Genomic DNA, 19712 nt, shown 5'->3' with positions numbered 1-19712 from the left:
CAGAGGTCTGTAAGGTTATCGCAGTCCATAGCCGATGAACTGCAATAACCTTACTGACGTCCGTCATGGTAGATCCCTTTGCACCACTCCACAGGCTCTGTGCTTCCTTGGGGCAACTTCCCTCCAAGTTACCAGCAAACTCAGAGACAAATTGTTTCCAAGGCATCAGAGACATGTTTCTTTTTCTTTTATTCATCCAAAATGCATCATAAAAGCAATGTTTAGGCTAGCAAGCGGCCTTTTTTTTCAAGCATAAACAAAATGGAAGATATTCACTTCATCTGCCAATTTGTTTATGCATGAAAAAGGCCGCTTCCCGGCCGAAACGTTGCTTTTATGATGAATAAAGGAAATAGAATCATGTCTTTGATACCTTGGAAACAATTTGTATCTGAACCTTACTGACATCAGTGCTCGCAGCGTAAGATATTTTTGGGGGTCCCCCTTTTTTATTAACCAGTAAAGGCTACACAGACAGCTGTGAGCTGATATTAATAGCCTGCAAGGCTTCACGGATATTGGCCCCTTCCCAGAATAATACTTGCCCCCAGTTGTATGCTTTCCGTCTGCTGAGGGGACCCCCCGTCATTTTTTTCTTTTATTTATTAGATAAATATATGTACAGTTAGCGCCACACACACAACACTAATCATATATCTCACTGACCTATTTCTTACTATGCACATGCGCCTGCTGGTGAAAACTCATCAGTGTTGCCTGCTCTTGCGGCTGTCTATTAGCACAGGTGTACGCTGATGAGTAGTAGTCATCAGCCGAATCCTGTCACCTTTCCACCGCCGGTCACAGCGGCTGGCTCACTCGCTCTCCTCTGTGTGACATAGTTGGAATCCTCAGTTTTTCGCAATATGCAACGGCTGTGACTGGCGTTGGCTTTTGTAAGGTTACCGCCTTTCACACAGATGACACCGAGGGAACCACCGGATGTTTGGACCCCCCCATTAACTTAAATAGGGTTCGGGATCAGGTTTTGGTCTATTCTTTTGTGTAATGTTCACCTGAACCCAACGAACCCAAACATCCACTGGTTTGCCCATCTCAACACTGCTGCACTGTGGACAATAACATTTCGAATGGATATGTCTGACATCAAGAAACTATTATGCATGGGTCCAATTCCAGTTATCGAGTCTTGTGCACAGTACTGGCTGGGTGTTGGACGTTGCCTCAGTCCACTATGCAGTCGTGCTGCTTTACTCCTCTGCTCAGGTGGGAAAGTCTACTTACCCAAACCCCTAATACTCAGTTCAACCTTAAGCGGTTAGCCTGGCTCCACTCACTTTTGTGTTGAGAGGCAAGTAGGGCAGGTGACATCACATCTACCGATATCCGCTGGAATGAGAACACACCGGGCAGAACGTCACCCATCCCATTCATCGGATTATACACACGTCAGTACTTGACGTCTAGTCGGATCACAGTGTCATCTGTGTGATCTGTAGACATTATTCTCAATACATTGCTAGGAGAGAATCAGTGAGCGTCTCCTGGGTCTGTCTTGTGTCAGTGGCTCGCGGGGCTGATAGAGGGGACTGCGATGATACAGAAGCACTTTGTAGAGTCGGCACACATTTTCTCCTTCGCCTCATTGGGGGACACAGGACTGTGGACTGTGGGTGTATGCTTCTGCCGCCAGGAGGCTGACACTAAGTAAACTTAAAAAAAAAAAATTAGCTCCTCCTCCATCGTATACACCCTGACACTGGCTACCAAAGACTCCAGTTCATGCTTAGTGTCTCAAGGAGGCACATCTCTGGGTCCTGGATCGATGGACCCGATTTTTCAACATCTTTGGATTGAAGGGGCGACGGACCTTTTTGAGGGTCCGATCTCCCCAAACCATCAACGGCAAGTACGTGCGATTTTCTCCACGTATCCTTCCCCGCGACGTGGGATTCTTCACCGGACTTAGCCCTGACCACCCTGAGGTACCTAGACTCCAGGCTGTACAGGTGCCCATAAGATGTCCGTGTGTTCCCCCCTGAATTCTACACCCCTGCGGTGTTAGCTGGGGTGGTGGACGGTCCCTCTCCTTATCCTGGGGATAATGGAGATAGGGTTCCTGCACCGTCATTGGTTCTACCCCTCGATAGTGCGGTATGATGGGGGGGCTCCTGGCATTACCTGCGGGGTCCGGCGGCTGTGTCCTCCGGGAGTGCGGTGCCCTTTTTTTTTTTCAGCGCTGCTGAGGCCGGCGTCTTGGGGTGGCGTCGCTGCGGCGTGGTCCGGCGCTGCTGCGTTGGGACTGCTGCGCTGCGGCGTGATCCGGCGCTGGGGCGTTGGATCTGTGGCGCTGCGGCGTTGTCCGGCGCTGTGGCGTTATGTCGGGCGATGCTGTGGCACAGCTACGCTGCAGCGTGGTCCGGCGGCGCGCGGCGTTAGGATCAGCGCCGCTGTCCCCCCAGAGGCATCGGCTCTGCCTGGCCGCTTCGGGCGTGGAGCAGCTTCCTGGAGCCGGGACTTCCGGCCATCGGACCGCGCTGTGGGGCTCCGCCCCTTCCGGCGCGTCACTTCCGGTTCCGGCTCTCCTCGCTCTAAGGGGGGAAAAATTGAGGCCCCGGCTTCGGGCCTGCTCCAGGCCGCAGCATCGTTTGGCGGTCCCTCCCCCCTAAGGCCTGCTATGCATATAAGACAGTGCTTTTGGGCTCAGCATCATGCTTTGAGGATCCATCTCGGTACTCGTGGGGACACAGGACTGGGGTAAGTGCTTCTCCCTCCATCTGGCTGAAGCATTCCTTTTTTCCCAGTCTCTGGCCCTGGGTATAGCATTACGGATCATTATGTCTAGAAGGGTTAAGACTCACACGGTTCTTTTTACCAGTTGTGTATCTTGTAGTGCCCTTTTTCCGCACGCCCAAAGTAATCGCCTCTGTGAGGCCTGTGACCCTGAACATGTCCAGGAGCCCCCCCCCCTGCCAGTCCTCCAGTAGTCTCTCCAGCTCCGGTCCCTCAGCCAGATGCTGTGGTAGCTCCTCCAGAATGGGTCACGTCCTTGTCACAATCCATGGCGTCCCTTACTGAAGCGATCAAATCACTGCAGACCCCGGCGGTCGGGACCGGTAATCCGCCTGTCTCAGAGAGGGCCTCGGGGTCTCAGGAGTCTGCGGCCTGCAGGGGGCGCGCTCTCACTCGACAGACGCATGGAAAGCGGATTCGGAAAGCGTCTCCCAGGCACTCAGGTGCTTCCGCATCCTGGAGTTCCGTATCTCGCTCTCCTTCCCCTGCAGAAAGCGGTGAAGTTGAGACTGACTACGAGTCAGAAGGGTCTCTTAATTTTGATAAACCTGGGTTTCAGGAGTCAGTAGACAGCCTAATTGAAACTGTCAATCAGTCTTTGGGGATAGAAGACGAGCTCGTCTCTTCCTCTGATCATAAGGTCTCATTTAAGCGGACTAAACTGGCCCATAGGGTTTTTTCCTCTCATCCTGAGTTCGAGGACCTCATTCGACGCAATAGGGAGCACCCGGACAAACGCTTTTCAGGGCAAAGAGCTCTGAAGGCTAGGTATCCTTTTGCTTCGGAACTTTGTAGTGATTGGGCAGAAAATCCTTCTGTAGATCCTCCAGTGTCCCGTTTAGCCTCTAACACGTTACTATCTCTCCCTAATGGCTCATCGATTAAGGATCCTACGGATCGTCTTATAGAGAGCTTGGCTCGTTCCGTCTTTGAGGCCTCAAGCTCAGCACTTTTTCCTTCTTTTGCGGCAACCTGGGTTGCCAGGGCTATGATATCTTGGTCTGACTCGTTATCTAAGGCTCTCCAGGAAGGTAATGTGTCAGCAGAATTGGCTGAAGTGTCTTCTCAGGTAGCTATGGCCGGTAGCTATCTGATTAACGCATCTCTGGATGCGGCAGATTGTGCTTCCTCGGCTGCTTCTAATGCTATTGCCATCAGAAGGGCCCTTTGGTTAAGGTCCTGGCGGGCTGATTCTACCTCTAAGAAATCTCTTACATCCCTGCCGTATCAGAGTGGTCGTTTGTTCGGAGAAAAGCTGGATCAGCTCATTTCTGACTCCACAGGAGGGAAAAGTAAATTCCTTCCTCAGCAGAGGGCCAGACAGCCTTTTCGGCGCCATTTTCAGGCTCGCTTTAGAACCTTTCGCTATGTCAGATGGGCCCCAGCATCAGGTTCTCCTGCGCAGGGTCGGCCCAATCAGGACCGAGACGGTCGGACCCCTTATTCGGCCAGTCAGGGGGGAAGAATGCGTCCCCAGTCTTCTAGATCTAGAGGATCTAGGACGCAAAGATTTTCGGCCAAGTGACTGGAGGCCTCTTCCGGGCATCTCCAAAAGGGTAGGCGGACGTCTACTTTTATTTCGCCAGGTCTGGCTTCAGGTAATCCACGACCAGTGGGTGGCAGAGCTCATATCTTCAGGTTACAAAATAGAGCTGGTCTGCCTTCCTCCTCCCCGGTTCTTCCCATCCCGTCTTCCCAAGTGCAAATCTCTTCGTCAAAGCTTGTTCAATTCCATAGAGTCTCTCCGTATCAGCGGTGTCATTTCTCCTGTTCCAAAGGAAGAAAGATTCCAGGGCTTTTATTCCAATCTTTTTGTAGTGCCCAAAAAGGATGGAGCAGTGAGGCCTATTCTAGATCTCAAACTCTTAAACAAGTTTGTCCGCGTTCGACACTTTCGGATGGAGTCTCTGCGGTCGGTCATCGCCTCTCTGGAAAAGGGAGAATTTTTGGCCTCAGTAGACATTCAGGATGCTTATCTTCATATTCCCATCTTTCCGCTCCATCAAAGATTTCTCCGGTTTGCCGTAAACAATCTACACTTCCAGTTCACGGCATTACCTTTCGGACTGGCTTCCGCTCCCAGGGTGTTCACAAAAGTCATGTCGACTGTGGTGTCCATTCTGCACTCCCGAGGTATAGTTGTCTTGCCATACCTAGACGATCTGCTGATCAAGGGACCAACATTTCAGTCTTGCAAGGAAAATGTCGACATCACTCTGGACACCCTTTCCCGTCTAGGTTGGTTGGTAAATTTAAGGAAGTCATCTCTACGGCCGTCTCGAAAAATCTCTTTCTTAGGCATGACCTTCGACACCTCTCAAGCCTTAACTATCCTTCCCCAGGACAAGGTCCTAGCCCTTCGGCGGGAAGTGAGGAACCTTCTACAACCATACCCTCATGCGATTCAGTCCGAGATAAGGGTGTTAGGAAAGATGGTTGCAACCATAGAGGCGGTTCCGTTTGCACAGTTTCATCTTCGACCCCTCCAACGTGCAATCCTATCAGCATGGAACAAAAATCCTCTCTCTCTCAACCGCAATTTTCGGTTGTCTTTTCAGACCAGACAGGCTCTCGCTTGGTGGCTAAACAGCTCATCTCTTCTCAGGGGGAAGCCCTTTCCCCCAACCAATTGGCTAGTGGTCACAACAGATGCCAGTCTCCTGGGTTGGGGAGCAGTGTTCTTCCATCACACAGGTCAGGGACGCTGGTCTCCTCGGGAATCAGAACTCCCCATCAATATCTTAGAGATTCGAGCGGTCCGGCTAGCCTTGTTACGTTTTCACCATCTTCTGGCGGGTCGTCCTATCCGGATTCAGTCGGACAACGCTACAGCGGTAGCCTACATAAATCACCAGGGGGGCACCCGCAGCAAGGCAGCCATGCAGGAGGTAAAACTGATTCTACTCTGGGCGGAGAGAAATCACTCTGTGATCTCAGCGGTCCACATTCCGGGCGAAGAAAACTGGGCGGCAGATTTCCTAAGCCGTCAGGGTCTAGCCTCCGGGGAATGGTCTCTCCACCCCGAGGTATTTTTGCAGATATGCCATCTTTGGGGAACTCCAGACGTGGATCTAATGGCGTCCAAGGTGAATGCCAAGGTGCCCAGTTTTGTCTCTCGGTACCGAGATCCCCAGGCTATCGCCGTGGATGCGCTGGTACTGTCTTGGAACCAATTTCATCTCTCTTATCTGTTCCCTCCTCTGGCACTGCTCCCGAGAGTAATCAAGAAGATCAAATCAGAGAGAGTGCCGGCCATCCTGATCGCTCCGGATTGGCCACGACGGACCAGGTATGCAGACCTGGTACAACTTCTAGCCGGGGTTCCTTGGGGGCTCCCCGATCGGCCAGATCTTCTATCTCAAGGGCCGATCTACCACCAGAACTCAGAGGTCCTACGTTTGACGGCCTGGCCGTTGAATCTTGGGTTTTAACTCAGGCTGGTTTTTCTCAAGAAGTGGCTGATACCTTGATCAGTGTACGTAAGTCCGTTTCGGCCAGGATTTATTATCACACTTGGAAGGTGTTTCTTTCCTGGTGTAGAGAACGCGGGCTGCCCCCTTTGCGTTTATCCGTTCCTAACATTCTAGCCTTCCTTCAAGCAGGTCTGGATTCTGGGCTGGCTCCGAGTACCTTTAAAAGGCAGGTTTCGGCTTTATCAGTACTTTTTCAACGCAGGATTGCTCCTAATCGTCAAGTCAGGACTTTTTTCCAAGGAGTCGCTCATAAGGTCCCTCCTTATAAGACTCCTTTGGAAGCTTGGGACCTTAATCTGGTCTTAAGGGCTTTACAGGACGCTCCTTTTGAGCCTCTTCAAGAGGTTTCTTCGATGTTTCTCTCTTGGAAAGTTGTATTTTTAGTGGCCATAACGTCCATAAGACGGGTATCGGAGCTGGCAGCTCTTTCTTGTCGTCCTCCTTTTTTGCGATTTCATCAGGACAAGGTGGTGCTCAGACCAGCTCCATCCTTTTTGCCGAAGGTTGTTTCATCATTTCACATTAATGAAGATATTGTTCTGCCCTCTTTTTGTCCGGCACCTACGCACCGTGTAGAAAAGGCTCTCCATACGTTGGATCTGGTGAGGGCTCTGAGGAGGTACGTTTCCCGTACGGCCCCCTTTCGCCAGACGGATGCTCTGTTTGTCCTTCCGCAGGGTCGCAGGAAGGGATGCGCGGCTTCAAAATCTACCCTGGCCAGATGGATAAGGGCGACCATTCAGGAGGCTTATCGCTCCATGGGCATGACGGTTCCGGCCGGAATCAAGGCTCATTCGACTAGAGCAGTGGGGGCTTCCTGGGCCGTTCGGCACCAGGCCTCAGCAGAACAGATTTGCAAGGCTGCGACCTGGTCTAGTCTGCATACATTTGTCAAACATTATAATGTCCATTCCCAGACCTCTGCAGATGCAAGTCTGGGTAGAAGAATTCTTCAAGCGGCAGTGGCGCATTTATAGACAAACATTATCTGGATGTCTTTTTCTGGTGAGTGATTTTTCCCACCCAGGGACTGCTTTAGGACATCCCACAGTCCTGTGTCCCCCAATGAGGCGAAGGAGAAATAGGGATTTTTGTTTACTCACCGTAAAATCCTTTTCTCCAAGACGCTCATTGGGGGACACGGCTCCCTCCCTGGTAGCCTTATGGCTGCTTTGGTTATATCTGATTACATTAGTCAGTAGGATCTTTTCTAGACATAAAGTTTCTGTATTTATGCTGTTATATTATTTTTTGTGTTTTCTTTTGTTCTCCTACTGCTTTTTGCACCAAACTGGAGTCTCTGGTAGCCAGTGTCAGGGTGTATACGATGGAGGAGGAGCTAACTTTTTTTTTTTTAAGTTTACTTAGTGTCAGCCTCCTGGCGGCAGAAGCATACACCCACAGTCCACAGTCCTGTGTCCCCCAATGAGCGTCTTGGAGAAAAGGATTTTACGGTGAGTAACCAAAAATCCCTATTTCACCATGATGCTACTTTAATTATGATTTATTTGGGCTTTTTGATTATGAGGTTTATAGCCATTTTCTCACTTGATTTAAAGACCTGTCCTCTCGGCCTTACCGGTTTGTTACCGATTGCCGAGCCTTGCAGCCGGATCCGGTGTTTCCTGTACGGTATATTTACTTGGACTGTACCAGCCGGTCATATTGTGCGCTGAGCTCATAGTGATGTGCTGTGTTCATCAGAGGGTTTCTATGTCACTGAATGTGTGGGAAAGAGATTGCCCAGCTAGTATAAACCCTGCATTTCGGTCTCCACCCATGCTAACACAATACAGTTGTGAGTTTGTCTTGATCTACTCATGCACATGTCTGTGACTGTGGCATAAAGCATGTGTTGTTCCTGGAGGTGGAGATTGCTATTTACTTAATGGTTTTTCACCTAATCTGTTAGCGGCGTCCTTTGTGAGCACAATGGCTGCTATTAGTGGCTGACATGCGGCCTCTAAGAGAAATAGATGATTATTGGGGGTTAAGTCTTGTTAGACTGTAAGCTGATATTCATTACATACCACGGACACGTGTGACAGGTCATATTCTTTATTCTTCATCTTCTTTAGGCTGCAATAAAAGCCAAAAAGGCCACAGAGAGCTACAAGGCCTGCGTGGAGAAATATGCTGCTGTCAAATCTGACTTTGAACAGAAGATGGCAGAGACTGCTCAGGTGAGAACATTATTATAGCATCAACATATTCCGTAGCGCTGTACAGACATTGTCATCACAGACTTCCACCTGATCGGTATATCTTTGTAATGTGGGAGAGAAAGCAGCAAACAAGGGGAGAACATACAGATTTCATGCAGATGTGGTTGGTTGTGAGTTGTGAACCCCCTTCTCTGGAAACAAACAGGGCTTTTTGCAGTTTTCACTCTTGTCCACTTCTAGACTTCTATTGTTCCAGGAAACAACACCTGTACATGGCCTCATTGGTCAGTCTGACCCTAACTTTTGTATTGAAGCATCTAATGAGCGTGTACACAGGTGGTTGTGAAGTGAGGGGGAGCAGGGGAGCTGTGACATCGCCTATAGTGATTGGGGGGTCTTGTTTTATCAGCTCTGTATAGAGTTGTTACCTTTCATTGTAATCCTGCCTCTGAACAGGACTTTCTAAAAACTTTTCCTGAAAGGACAGGAAGTAATACGTTTGTGGCCAGTGTGAGAATGGCAAGATTACTCTTTTTTTTTTTTTTTTTTAAATAAAGGTTCTAATATCAAAAAGAAAATACATGTAACACAAAATCCTGATAAAACAATAGGTATTTTCTGACCACACATTCTTTCCCTTTTTATTTGCTCCATGTCAATTTCTGTTGCAGAAAGAGCAAGGATTTGTCCCGTCATTGACCACAAGCCAATACTAATTGATGTTGCTGAGAAGCTATTATAAAATAGGGGGTTTCTTAACAATGGCTATTCTCGCCTTGCCGATCTTCTGCCGAGGCTTCCCTAGTTCCCAGTGTATTTACTGGCCTCCTGGAATAACATGTGAACGCTCTTCCCAGGCCCAGTGCCGGCTCTCCACCGCTGCTGCTCCATTCTTTGTGTTTTGGCTGCAGTGGTGATGTCAGTACTATAAGCACATAACCACTGCAGCCAATCATTGAGCCGATATAGGTGGTGCGCTGAACTCAGTGATTGGCTGCAGTGGTGACGTCATCGCTGCAGTTAATGTACTGACACTACAGAGCTGGCGGTGGGCGAGTACGATCGGTGTTTGTTGTATAAAAGCTTTTGGAAGCTTACTAAAATGGAAACCCTCTTATTATTGTCAGCATGGTGCCATAGTGAGAAATCCTCATCGTGCGCGGTTCTGCCCGGAAGGACGTGCTTGTTGTAGGGAGCTCACATATGGAGACATAGTGGTCATTACTTTACACTGATCACCCTTCACTTCTGGCCTCTGTACTGTTGACGTTCCTGCTGGGAGCGCAGTCTAAACGAAGGACGGACCCCGGCATTGCCTTCTGCCATCTAATCTGCTGAATGTTACTTTTTATTTTTCCTCCTTATTAATGTCTGCACGGTATGGGTGAGCGCTGCAGCCTGAAGCTGCGGGTCAGATGTTCGCTGTTAAGAGATGAAATACTTAGCATTCCTCTGGATGCCGGGCGACCGTGTCTGGGGATGCCGGTGTACTAACTCTGGGAAGTGACCACCAGAGGAAATTCTGTCGGAACAAAAATCTGTATGTAAATAAGGAGCAAGACTAATGTGTGTGTATGCAGTTATGGCGGATGGTGTAACTTTTATTATTGTTACCTCTTTAGCTTCTCCGAATAAGTAGAACACATAAGCACAGCAAGATGTGAGGCCACAAAATAACTATAGCGCCTTTTATGTGCACAATCCATTTTGCTATATTGCTTTTGGCGACAAATTACCGTACTACTTAGGAGCCCTCTACAGCCCTCCAGGTGAGAAGGATTTTTTTTCCCTAGTCAAATAATGAAAAATATAATAAAAATAAAACCACAAAAGTTAGACACCGGTCAGGCCTGTTTGTTCCGGCAGCTAAAACCTCCTGTCTTGGCATTAAAAACGCAGCTTTCAAAACCCTCTAAATGTTATTGTCACGAGTGAATAAAACAGGAATTTACTTATTATGGCTACATTCAATAACGTTAAATAAAATGCTTCTTACAAAAAGTCTTTTTTGTTGTTTTTTTTGTTTTCCAGCTGCCAGGGATTTTTCACGTATGATATAAAACTTCTAATCCTCTCTTACGCATTGCACTGTTAATCATGGACTGCACGCTGACTTTCATGGGTGATTTTGACCTATGAAGTGTATCAAAAACGGGCAAGTTTCTATGATTTTTTTTTTTTGCGAACACAGTCTGCAAAAAAAACCTATGGAAATGTGAACACCTCATAGACTACAATGGGTACGTGTCCCCTCTGTGAAAACCACATACTAACTCGTAAGTGATTCACAGACGTCTTAATGACGCCTTTGGCCAAATTCAGACGGCCGTTTATCATGGTCTGAGAACTGGCCCACAGTCCTTATGTTACATTTTCTGTTCATTATTATTTAGGATCTGCAGGAAGGACAGCTGCTCATTATGTGAGGACCGCGCTGACCCGTGATCTGTATTCTAGATAGCAGGGTAGTTATCTTGTTATACTCCATTATTATTAAGTTTTCAAAGTTAATCAGTCTGCCTTCTGTGTACCGGACTGTCTAGTTTTCATATTTATCATTTATTACTTTAACCCCTGATGACTCTAGGGTTGTCTGCAGTTGGCAGTCTGATGAAGAGTGCCAAATAATCCAGTGAATCTAAACCAGACCCTCACTGTGCCCCGTATTCACTTTGTTGATCCGACTGGTCATTAATAAGGGGATATTTTTCTTTTCTAAGATAAAAAGTTAGTATTTTTATAAACACTTTGGCCATGATTCATTGGTGTTGGTCTTGATGAAGGCGTGTGCTGAATTCAAAAGGGTCTTAACCCGTTCCAGACATACGATGTAGATTTATGTCATATGCCGCCTCCCTGATTTTAATAATGTAGAGTCCCACACCGAGCCCGCATCTTTCCTGGCAGATGATGACTGCTTTTTTCAGCCATCATCTGCCTCTTAAGGCTATGTTCACACTTTGCGGATTTTGCTGCAGATCCGCAGCGGATTTGACCGAAAAATAAATAAAAATAAATAAATAAATAAAAAAAAAAATATATATATATATATATATATATATATATATATATATATATATATATATATATATATATATATATATATATATATATAATTTTTTTTTTTTTTTCTCTCCTTTGATATATTTTTTTATTTATTTTTATTTATTTATTTTTTTTCCTCTCTTTCTTGCATCAATGTTAACAAGGCTGTATCAATCAGTGGGTGTTTTCCTGAACTTGGTCCACACCCCAAATCAAGTTTCTGAGACTGGGATAAAAGGTGTGATACTATATATAAGTGTAATTGAATTTTATACTAGTAGGATTTGTACTGTGTTTTTATGATACCTGAAGAAGGATATATACTGTATCCGAAACGCGTTGTATCTCTTCTATTTTAAGTTATGAAATAAAAAAATATGAAACCTCATCTTTGAATGTGAGTCCTGGGAAGCGCTGCCATTCATGGGCTGAATGTGCTTTTCTTGATCATCCGGCTATTGTGGATCTACAATTCCCAACAAGACACGCCAAGTGTTCAGTGTTTTTTCCACGTACAGTGGCCCCAGACTTAGATCCTGAAGTGTAATCTCCCAAATCAGATGCAACTGCAGGATTCTGTGTGTGTAAAGTGAAGGGCTGCGCCTGCCTGGCAGTCAGCGAGCCAGATTATCCGATAGACCAGTGCAGCTTGTTATGGGTAACCGGAGCCTGGCACACGTTCAGTCGTGCCATCAGGATTAATGCAGAATGCCACACCCTGGTGGACTCCTAATCTGCCGGAAGAGGTCAACGTGTTCTACCACTGGCTGCTCCAGCACTGGAAATACTTGTGAGAGCAGCAGAAAGATGAAGAATTCCAGATCCATGTCCATAACCAGTGCCGCTCCACAGTATGAGAATGAATGGTGCCAAACTAAAGCCTTTTCCTAATGCTGGAGAGGAAAGCTCATCAGTGCGGTTTTCAGCCCCCAGACAAGTTGTGTATTCTGCAGCACTTCCACTCTATGCGGGACGACGTGCTGCAGACTATTTTATTTCTAGGCCTTACGAGGGATGGGATCGACTGACACACGAAAATGTAGTTCGTTCTTCAGCTGATCTCGGGTAATGAATGGAAATTATTAACGACCTTCTGATGGCACTAATCGTTGTCCTACCACTTGATTGCTACAGCTCAACGCACATGACAGTCAGCAGAAGCCGCCCAGTTTGAGCCTGCGACATTGTGGTGGTACTTTGCATTAGATGGTGTCTCTACTATATCGGCATGTAGCGCAGTGTTTAGAGTGGGATGTTGGCTATAGGACTGTTCCGTCTCGTGTGCAGGGATCATTGGAAGCTGCAGTGGATTTCCTCATAACAAGGGCCATCCCAAACATGAAGCTGCAGGATGCTCCTTTTGCACTTGCTGATGTCGGCATAGTTGCTGTCTCACCCATCACATGTTTCCTGCAGGCTTCTTCCTGTTTGCGTGGCTTGCATATAGTATATACCTTTTTTTTCTTTATAGAAGTTTGCAGGAATGTTAAATGCATCAGGTGGTCTATGAAGCCGGGCTGTTTCCAATATGAAGTGCATCACTGAGTTCACACTATTGTGACCGATTTTTTTTTTTTTTTCAACTTCACTTTTGTTTTTTTTTCTCTTTTTTCATTCGTTGCCATTTTTTGTGCCAAAGTCTTCAAAACAGTCCAAACTGTTCATGGATTTTGCGTAAAGTCAATTATGTTTTTTTATCGCTCACATTTTTTGTGTCTTTTCTCAAAATAGCATAAAATTTTTTTGCTAAAGTTTGTGGTGTACAACTGTACATAATCACTCCAGGGAGTGACTTCAGCACATTTGCAACCAATTTTGTAACTTTTGAAAAAGTTGCATTTGAAGAATCAGGTAAACACATGAAATAGACATAAAAAAAACACAAATGGAAAGATGGATATGGCGCAAACAAAAAAAGGCGAAAAACACAGGTGCAAATGCAACAAAGAATCGGACCCTAAATGTGCAAAAGTATTAGAACCTCTATCATATTGAAATGAGGCTTTTTATTCAGTCCCCTTACCGCAGGTGTACAACATCCAGCCCCTCGCATTGCCGTCTGCCTTTACTTTATGCTGCAAATAGAATGACTTGTCTATGACGCGCACTGACACCAGTGCAGTCCTGTAATAGGAGCAACCGGTGTAGTAAGTCAGTTCGTGGAATTTCTTCCCTACAAAATATTCCCACAATGGACTGTGAATGGTATTACTGGAAAGTAGAAGCGTTTAGGAACCACAGCAACTCAGCTGCCAAGGGGCACACCACAGCAACTCAGCCGCCAAGGGGCACACCGCAGCAACTCAGCCGCCAAGGGGCACACCACAGCAACTCAGCCGCCAAGGGGCACACCGCAGCAACTCGGCTACCAAGTGGCACACTGCAGCAACTCAGTTACCAAGTGGCACACCACCTCAACTCAGCCACCAAGTGGCACACCACCTCAACTCAGCCACCAAGTGGCACACCACCTCAACTCAGCCACCAAGTGGCACACCACCTCAACTCAGCCACCAAGTGGCACACCACCTCAACTCAGCCACCAAGTGGCACACCACCTCAACTCAGCTACCAAGTGGCACACCACAGCAACTCAGCTACCAAGTGACACACCACAGCAACTCCGCTACCAAGTGGCACACCACCTCAACTCAGCCACCAAGTGGCACACCACCTCAACTCGGCCACCAAGTGGCACACCACCTCAACTCGGCTACCAAGTGCCACACCACCTCAACTCAGCTACCAAGTGGCACACCACCTCAACTCAGCTACCAAGTGGCACACCACCTCAACTCAGCCACCAAAGTGGCACACCACCTCAACTCAGCCACCAAGTGGCACACCACCTCAACTCAGCCACCAAGTGGCACACCACCTCAACTCAGCCACCAAGTGGCACACCACCTCAACTCAGCCACCAAGTGGCACACCACCTCAACTCAGCCACCAAGTGGCACACCACCTCAACTCAGCCACCAAGTGGCACACCACCTCAACTCAGCCACCAAGTGGCACACCACAGCAACTCAGCCACCAAGTGGCACACCACATAAAGTTAACTAGTTAGGTCACCAAGTGCCGAGGTGCATAGTGCCATCCCCCAATAAATTCAATAAGGGAACAACTCCAAATCTTCTCTGAAATTAAAGGGGTATTTTCAAGTTTGAAAGTTGTAATCTATCAACTGGAGGTCAAACTGTTCTTGGATCCCCACTGATTCCGAGAACCGGAGCTCAGCCCTGTGTGAATGGAGCGGAGGTCGATCTTGCACACGCTACTCCAGTCATTCTTAGTGGGACCACCGGTGATAGCCAAGCACACCTCTCTGTTGATCTTCGCACTCCCATAAGAATGATGGAAGTGGCAGTGATCGTGATCGACCATTGCTCCATTCACACAGGGTTCTTCAGGATACTCTGGATCAGTGAAGCTCTCAGAACTGTTGGACCCTCAGTGACTGAGAAGATATCCCTTAAGCCATGGATACTGGATACCTTTCAAGCTTGAAAATACCTTTTTATCATCTACACAAAAACTGTGCCAGGAGCTTCCCGACATTTCCATGGCCGAGCAGCTGCATACAAACCGTACATCGCCCAGCACGATGCCAAGCATCAGATGGCGTGATACGAAGACTCTACCACTGGTCTCTGGAGCAGTGGATACAGGTTCTGTGCAGTGACGGGTCATGACTCTCTGTATCTGGAGTCTCATGGACCAGTCTGGGTTTCAATGTTGCCTGCCTGACTGCGTTGTGTCAGGGGGAGAAATTATAAAATTGTTGGTGTTTTTACAGGGGTCTTCCTTGACTCTTAAGTTACAGAGAAGGGAAATTTACAGCTTGAACATTCAAGACATTTTAGACACTTGTAACTTCCAGCTTTGTGGGAACAGTTTGGAGACTGCCCTATTCTGAGCTCCATGACTGTGTCCCAGTGCAGAAGGCAAGGTCCATAAAGACATGGTTGTGGAGTATGAAGGGGAAGAACTTGTACGTTTTGGGATTAGCTAGAACATAGATTTCGGGTGAGGCCCTCTCATGCATCAATGTCTGATCCCACAAATGCTCTTCTGATGAAAGACAAAAATTTCCTCAAACACTCTCCAAAATCTGTCAGAAGAGCAGAAGCTGGTGTAGCTGTGAAGAGAACTGCCATGACCGCTCCTGTGGGTGTAATGTGTGTTATACACTATATGGACAAAGATCCATATATAGGTGTCTTAGGGAGAAATGATTCATTTATATCGGCTTCTCCGACACATGATGATGTAGTGAAGATACCAGGCTTTCAGATTTCCCATTTACTTTTATAATGAGCGTACTTTACGTTCCTTGAGTGCATTAATACGAGATGTTGTACATTAGTGTTCTTAATGGAGGAGAGCATTAGGAAATGCTAATGTTGCGGCCGGTCACGTGGATTATATGCACAGAGTCTTAGATGTTCACAAAACCCCAATCATCCTATTTTCTTTTATGGGACGCTCCTTTATATACGTTGATGCCTCGTATCCAGACGATGATTTACGGAATGGGTGCAGATGCATCCGCTCATGTAACGTTTAGGGCTTGTGCACGTTGCTGATTTGGTGCGCTTTTGCCATGCAGATTCGCTATGAAAACCTGATGCAATCCTGATGCCAGCAAAGCGAAGGAGAAACCTGATGTCATGCACACGTTGAGTATTTCATACTTGCAGATTTTGTGTAGAAAATAATCTGCAGCATGTCAATTCTCTGTGCATTTTTGGCAGTGTTTTTCACCATTGACCTCGCTGAAATCTGTAAAAAAAGCATCAAAAATGCCTCAGAAGCTTGGGTTTTTGCAGCTGCATTTTCCCTGCCAAGAGATGCAGAAATGGTGCAGAAATTTCCCAATGTCTTCACATAGTCTTAAGCTCCTGGGAATATTGTTTCTATACATTGCTTGGCTCTATCTTGGGTTACATCTATAAGGGCATGTTTCCACGGTCAGTAAATGCTGTGGGTTGGATGCTGCGTACAGCCGCAGTGTCCAGATGTTAAAGCATAGTGGAGGGGATTTCATGAAATCTCGTCCACTATGCGTGCAGGGACATCTCCAGCTTCCCTGCATAAACGGACATGTGGCGCGTCTTTCCAGACCGCAGCATTTCTATTTATCTTGCGCAGACGCTCAGTCTCCGCAAGATAAATATCACCGACCAATCTATAGGATGCAGTTCAGTGAACACGTGGAATCACCTGCGTTCAAAAGCCGGCAGCGCTTAGGACGGAGCGGACATGTGCTGTGTCCAAAGAACTGCCAATACTGACTGTGGAAACATACCCTAAAAGCTGTCCCTTGTGATGTTCATTCACTGTGGTTTTTTTGGGGCAGAATATCCATTCAGGAGTGAGATTATATTGTGGGAGGCAGGAGATCTGTGAGTACATTGGTGTGGGGGGCTGTGACTATCAGTCATCATTCTTCTATATTTCCCTTTATATCAGGTGATACTTGGTAGGAAGGTGACCGGTCACGTGTGTATCCTGTGCGCCCTCTAGTGTCTGCAGCTCATAATGCAGCCGCTGTCATTTGTTTTGTTTTTTTTTCCAATGTTTCTTGTGCATCTTCCAAGCAGTCTAGTTTTTTTTCTTTCTTTTGATGACTGAGCTCTCTATTAACTCTCTCCGTTAACCCTATGAATTAGATGATTCTTTATACACTGTGTGCAGAATTATTAGGCACGTTTTATTTTAGAGGATTATTTTTATTATTGCTCAACAACTATGTTCTCAATCAACCCAAAAGACTCATAAATATCAAAGCTTAATATTTTTGGAAGTTGGAGTGGGTTTTTTTTTTAACATTTGGCTATCTTAGGAGGATATCGGTTTGTGCAGGTAACTATTACTGTGCAGAATTATTAGGCAACTTAATAAAATCCAAATATAATCCCATCTCACTTGTTTATTTATTTAGAAATAAACATTTCTGACATGCAAAAACAAAACCCCCCAAATTAGTGACCAATACAGCCAACTTTCTTTATGATGACACTCAGCAGCCTCCATCCATAGATTGTCATCAGTTGCTTGATCTGTTTACGACCAACATTGCGTGCAGCAGCCACCACAGCCTCCCAGACACTGTTCCGAGAGGTGGACTGTTTTCCCTCCCTGTAGATCTCACATTTTATGAGGGACATAGGTTCTCTATGGGGTTCAGATCAGGTGAACAAGGGGGCCATGTTATTATTTTTTCTTCTTTGAGACTTTTACTGGCCAGCCACACTGTGGAGTAGTTGGAGGCATGTGATGGAGCATTGTCCTGCATGAAAATCATGTTTTTCTTGAACGATACCGACTTCTTCCTGTACCAATGCCTGAAGAAGTCTTCCAGAAACTGGCAGCAGGTCTGGGAGTTGAGCTTCACTCCATCCTCAACCTGAAAAGGTCCCACAAGTTCATCTTTGATGGTACCAACCCATACCAGTACCCCACCTCCACCTTGCTGGCGTCTGAGTCGGAGTGGAGCTCTCTGCCCTTTACTGATCCATCTGGCCCATCAAGAGTCACTCTCATTTCATCAGTCCATAAAACCTTTGAAAAGTCAGTCTTAAGATATTTCTTGGCCCAGTCTTGATGTTTTATCTTATGTTTCTTGTTCAAAGGTGGTCGTTTTCAGCCTTCCTTACCTTGGCCATGTCCCTGAGTATCGCACACCTTGTGCTTTTTGTTACTCCAGTAACGTTGTAGCTCTGAAATATGGCAAAACTGGTGGCAAATGGCATCTTGGCAGCTTCACGCTTGATTTCCCTCAATTCATGGGCAGTTATTTTGCGCCTTTTTTGCCCAAGACGCTTCTTGCGACCCTGTTGGCTATTTGCCATGAAACGCTTGATTGTTCGATGATTGCGCTTCAAAAGTTTGGCAATTTCAAGACTTCTGCATCCCTCTGCAAGACATCTCACAATTTTGGACTTTTCAGAGCCCGTCAAATCTCTCTTCTGACCCATTTTGCCAAAGAAAAGGAAGTTGCCTAATAAGCACACCTTATATAGGGTTTTGATGTCATTAGACAACACCCCTCCTCATTACACAGATGCACATCACCTGATTTACTTAATTGGTAGTTGGCTCTCAAGCCTGAACAGCTTGGAGTAGGACAACATGTATAAAGAGTATCACGTGGTCAAAATACAACTTGCCTAATAATTCTGCACACAGTGTATTCACTTGAAATGGGAGGAAGTTATGCTGATACTGTATTGTGAATTCAATAATTATCAGCAGATCCCTCTGGTTTCCCCCCAATATCTGCTATCACCTCTGTGGGCTTATGATATTTTTGTATTCTAGAAGTTTGGCTTGGTTTTATAGGAATTGGTAAAGCCTGGGATTAAAGCCTGGGATTCTACGGGATGTGGCTGAACATCAGGAACAAATGTCTCTTCTCCTATAGGATGTGCATGTTGTGTTCTGTGGGAAGTGCTGCCACCTAGTGGATAACAGCCATATTTCTCATCAATTGAACGCGTTACTTTTTATTCAGCCTAAAATACTCCATATGAGGCCTTGTTTTATGACATTCTTGGGCAATGTTTATGGAGACATAATTGTTCATGCTATATTCATGTTTCCTTTTTTTTTTCTTTTTTTTTGAGAAAAAGTTGTTCAAGAAAATGTTTTTCTTCCATCTTTAAGCTTCTAGTGCAGTAACATGCTTCTATGTGGTAATACGTTATGGGTGTCTATGACACTGACTGATTGGGAACGCTAAGTCCAAGAACTGAGCGAACACCAGAAATCCCGATGACCCAGTCACAGGGGGGGTCCCCTATATTAATGCCACTGTGCTCCTCACTATGGCAGTAAATGGTTAAGTAGCTGGGAACACGGGGTCCTCCAGTTACAACCATTGGAGCAGGAGCCGTCACCCACTCTAGGGAAGGACGGGGCCCCATTATACAGGGCCTATTCTGCCATGCCGTATAACCTGTGCAGAGCTTGTCGCGGGGCATTCAAAGGTTGTTTCTCATCCACATTTCTTTTTATTGAAGCATCGACTGATCATACCTGTTCCCTGCTATGGCTGCTTATAAATGACCATCCATTGTATTAACTTTCAGCCTAGACTCTTCATTTCCAGCAGTGCACGTATACAATATTCTCATCAAACCACCCCACAAAAGATAATTGTCAGTTATATACAGTGGGGAAAATCAGTATTTGATTTTGCAAGTTCTCCCACCATAGAATGGAGAGGTCTGTAATTTTTATCATAGGTACACATCAATTCTGAGGGACA

At 46.3% G+C, this 19712-nt stretch overlaps 1 protein-coding gene across 1 annotated transcript in view; it reads left to right on the top strand.

Annotated features, from left to right (window-relative positions):
• FCHO2 (FCH and mu domain containing endocytic adaptor 2) overlaps window positions 1-19712 on the top strand; it is a 146240-nt gene that overhangs the window by 65518 nt on the left and 61010 nt on the right. Inside the window, exon 6 of the mRNA XM_069750592.1 lies at window positions 8306-8410. Within this exon, the coding sequence (XP_069606693.1) occupies window positions 8306-8410 (105 nt within the window). The remainder of the gene's footprint in view (window positions 1-8305; window positions 8411-19712) is intronic.

Source organism: Ranitomeya imitator, chromosome 1 (assembly GCF_032444005.1).
Source record: "Ranitomeya imitator isolate aRanImi1 chromosome 1, aRanImi1.pri, whole genome shotgun sequence".
NCBI lineage: Eukaryota > Metazoa > Chordata > Amphibia > Anura > Dendrobatidae > Ranitomeya > Ranitomeya imitator.
This window is presented reverse-complemented; position numbering and strand designations above follow the sequence as displayed.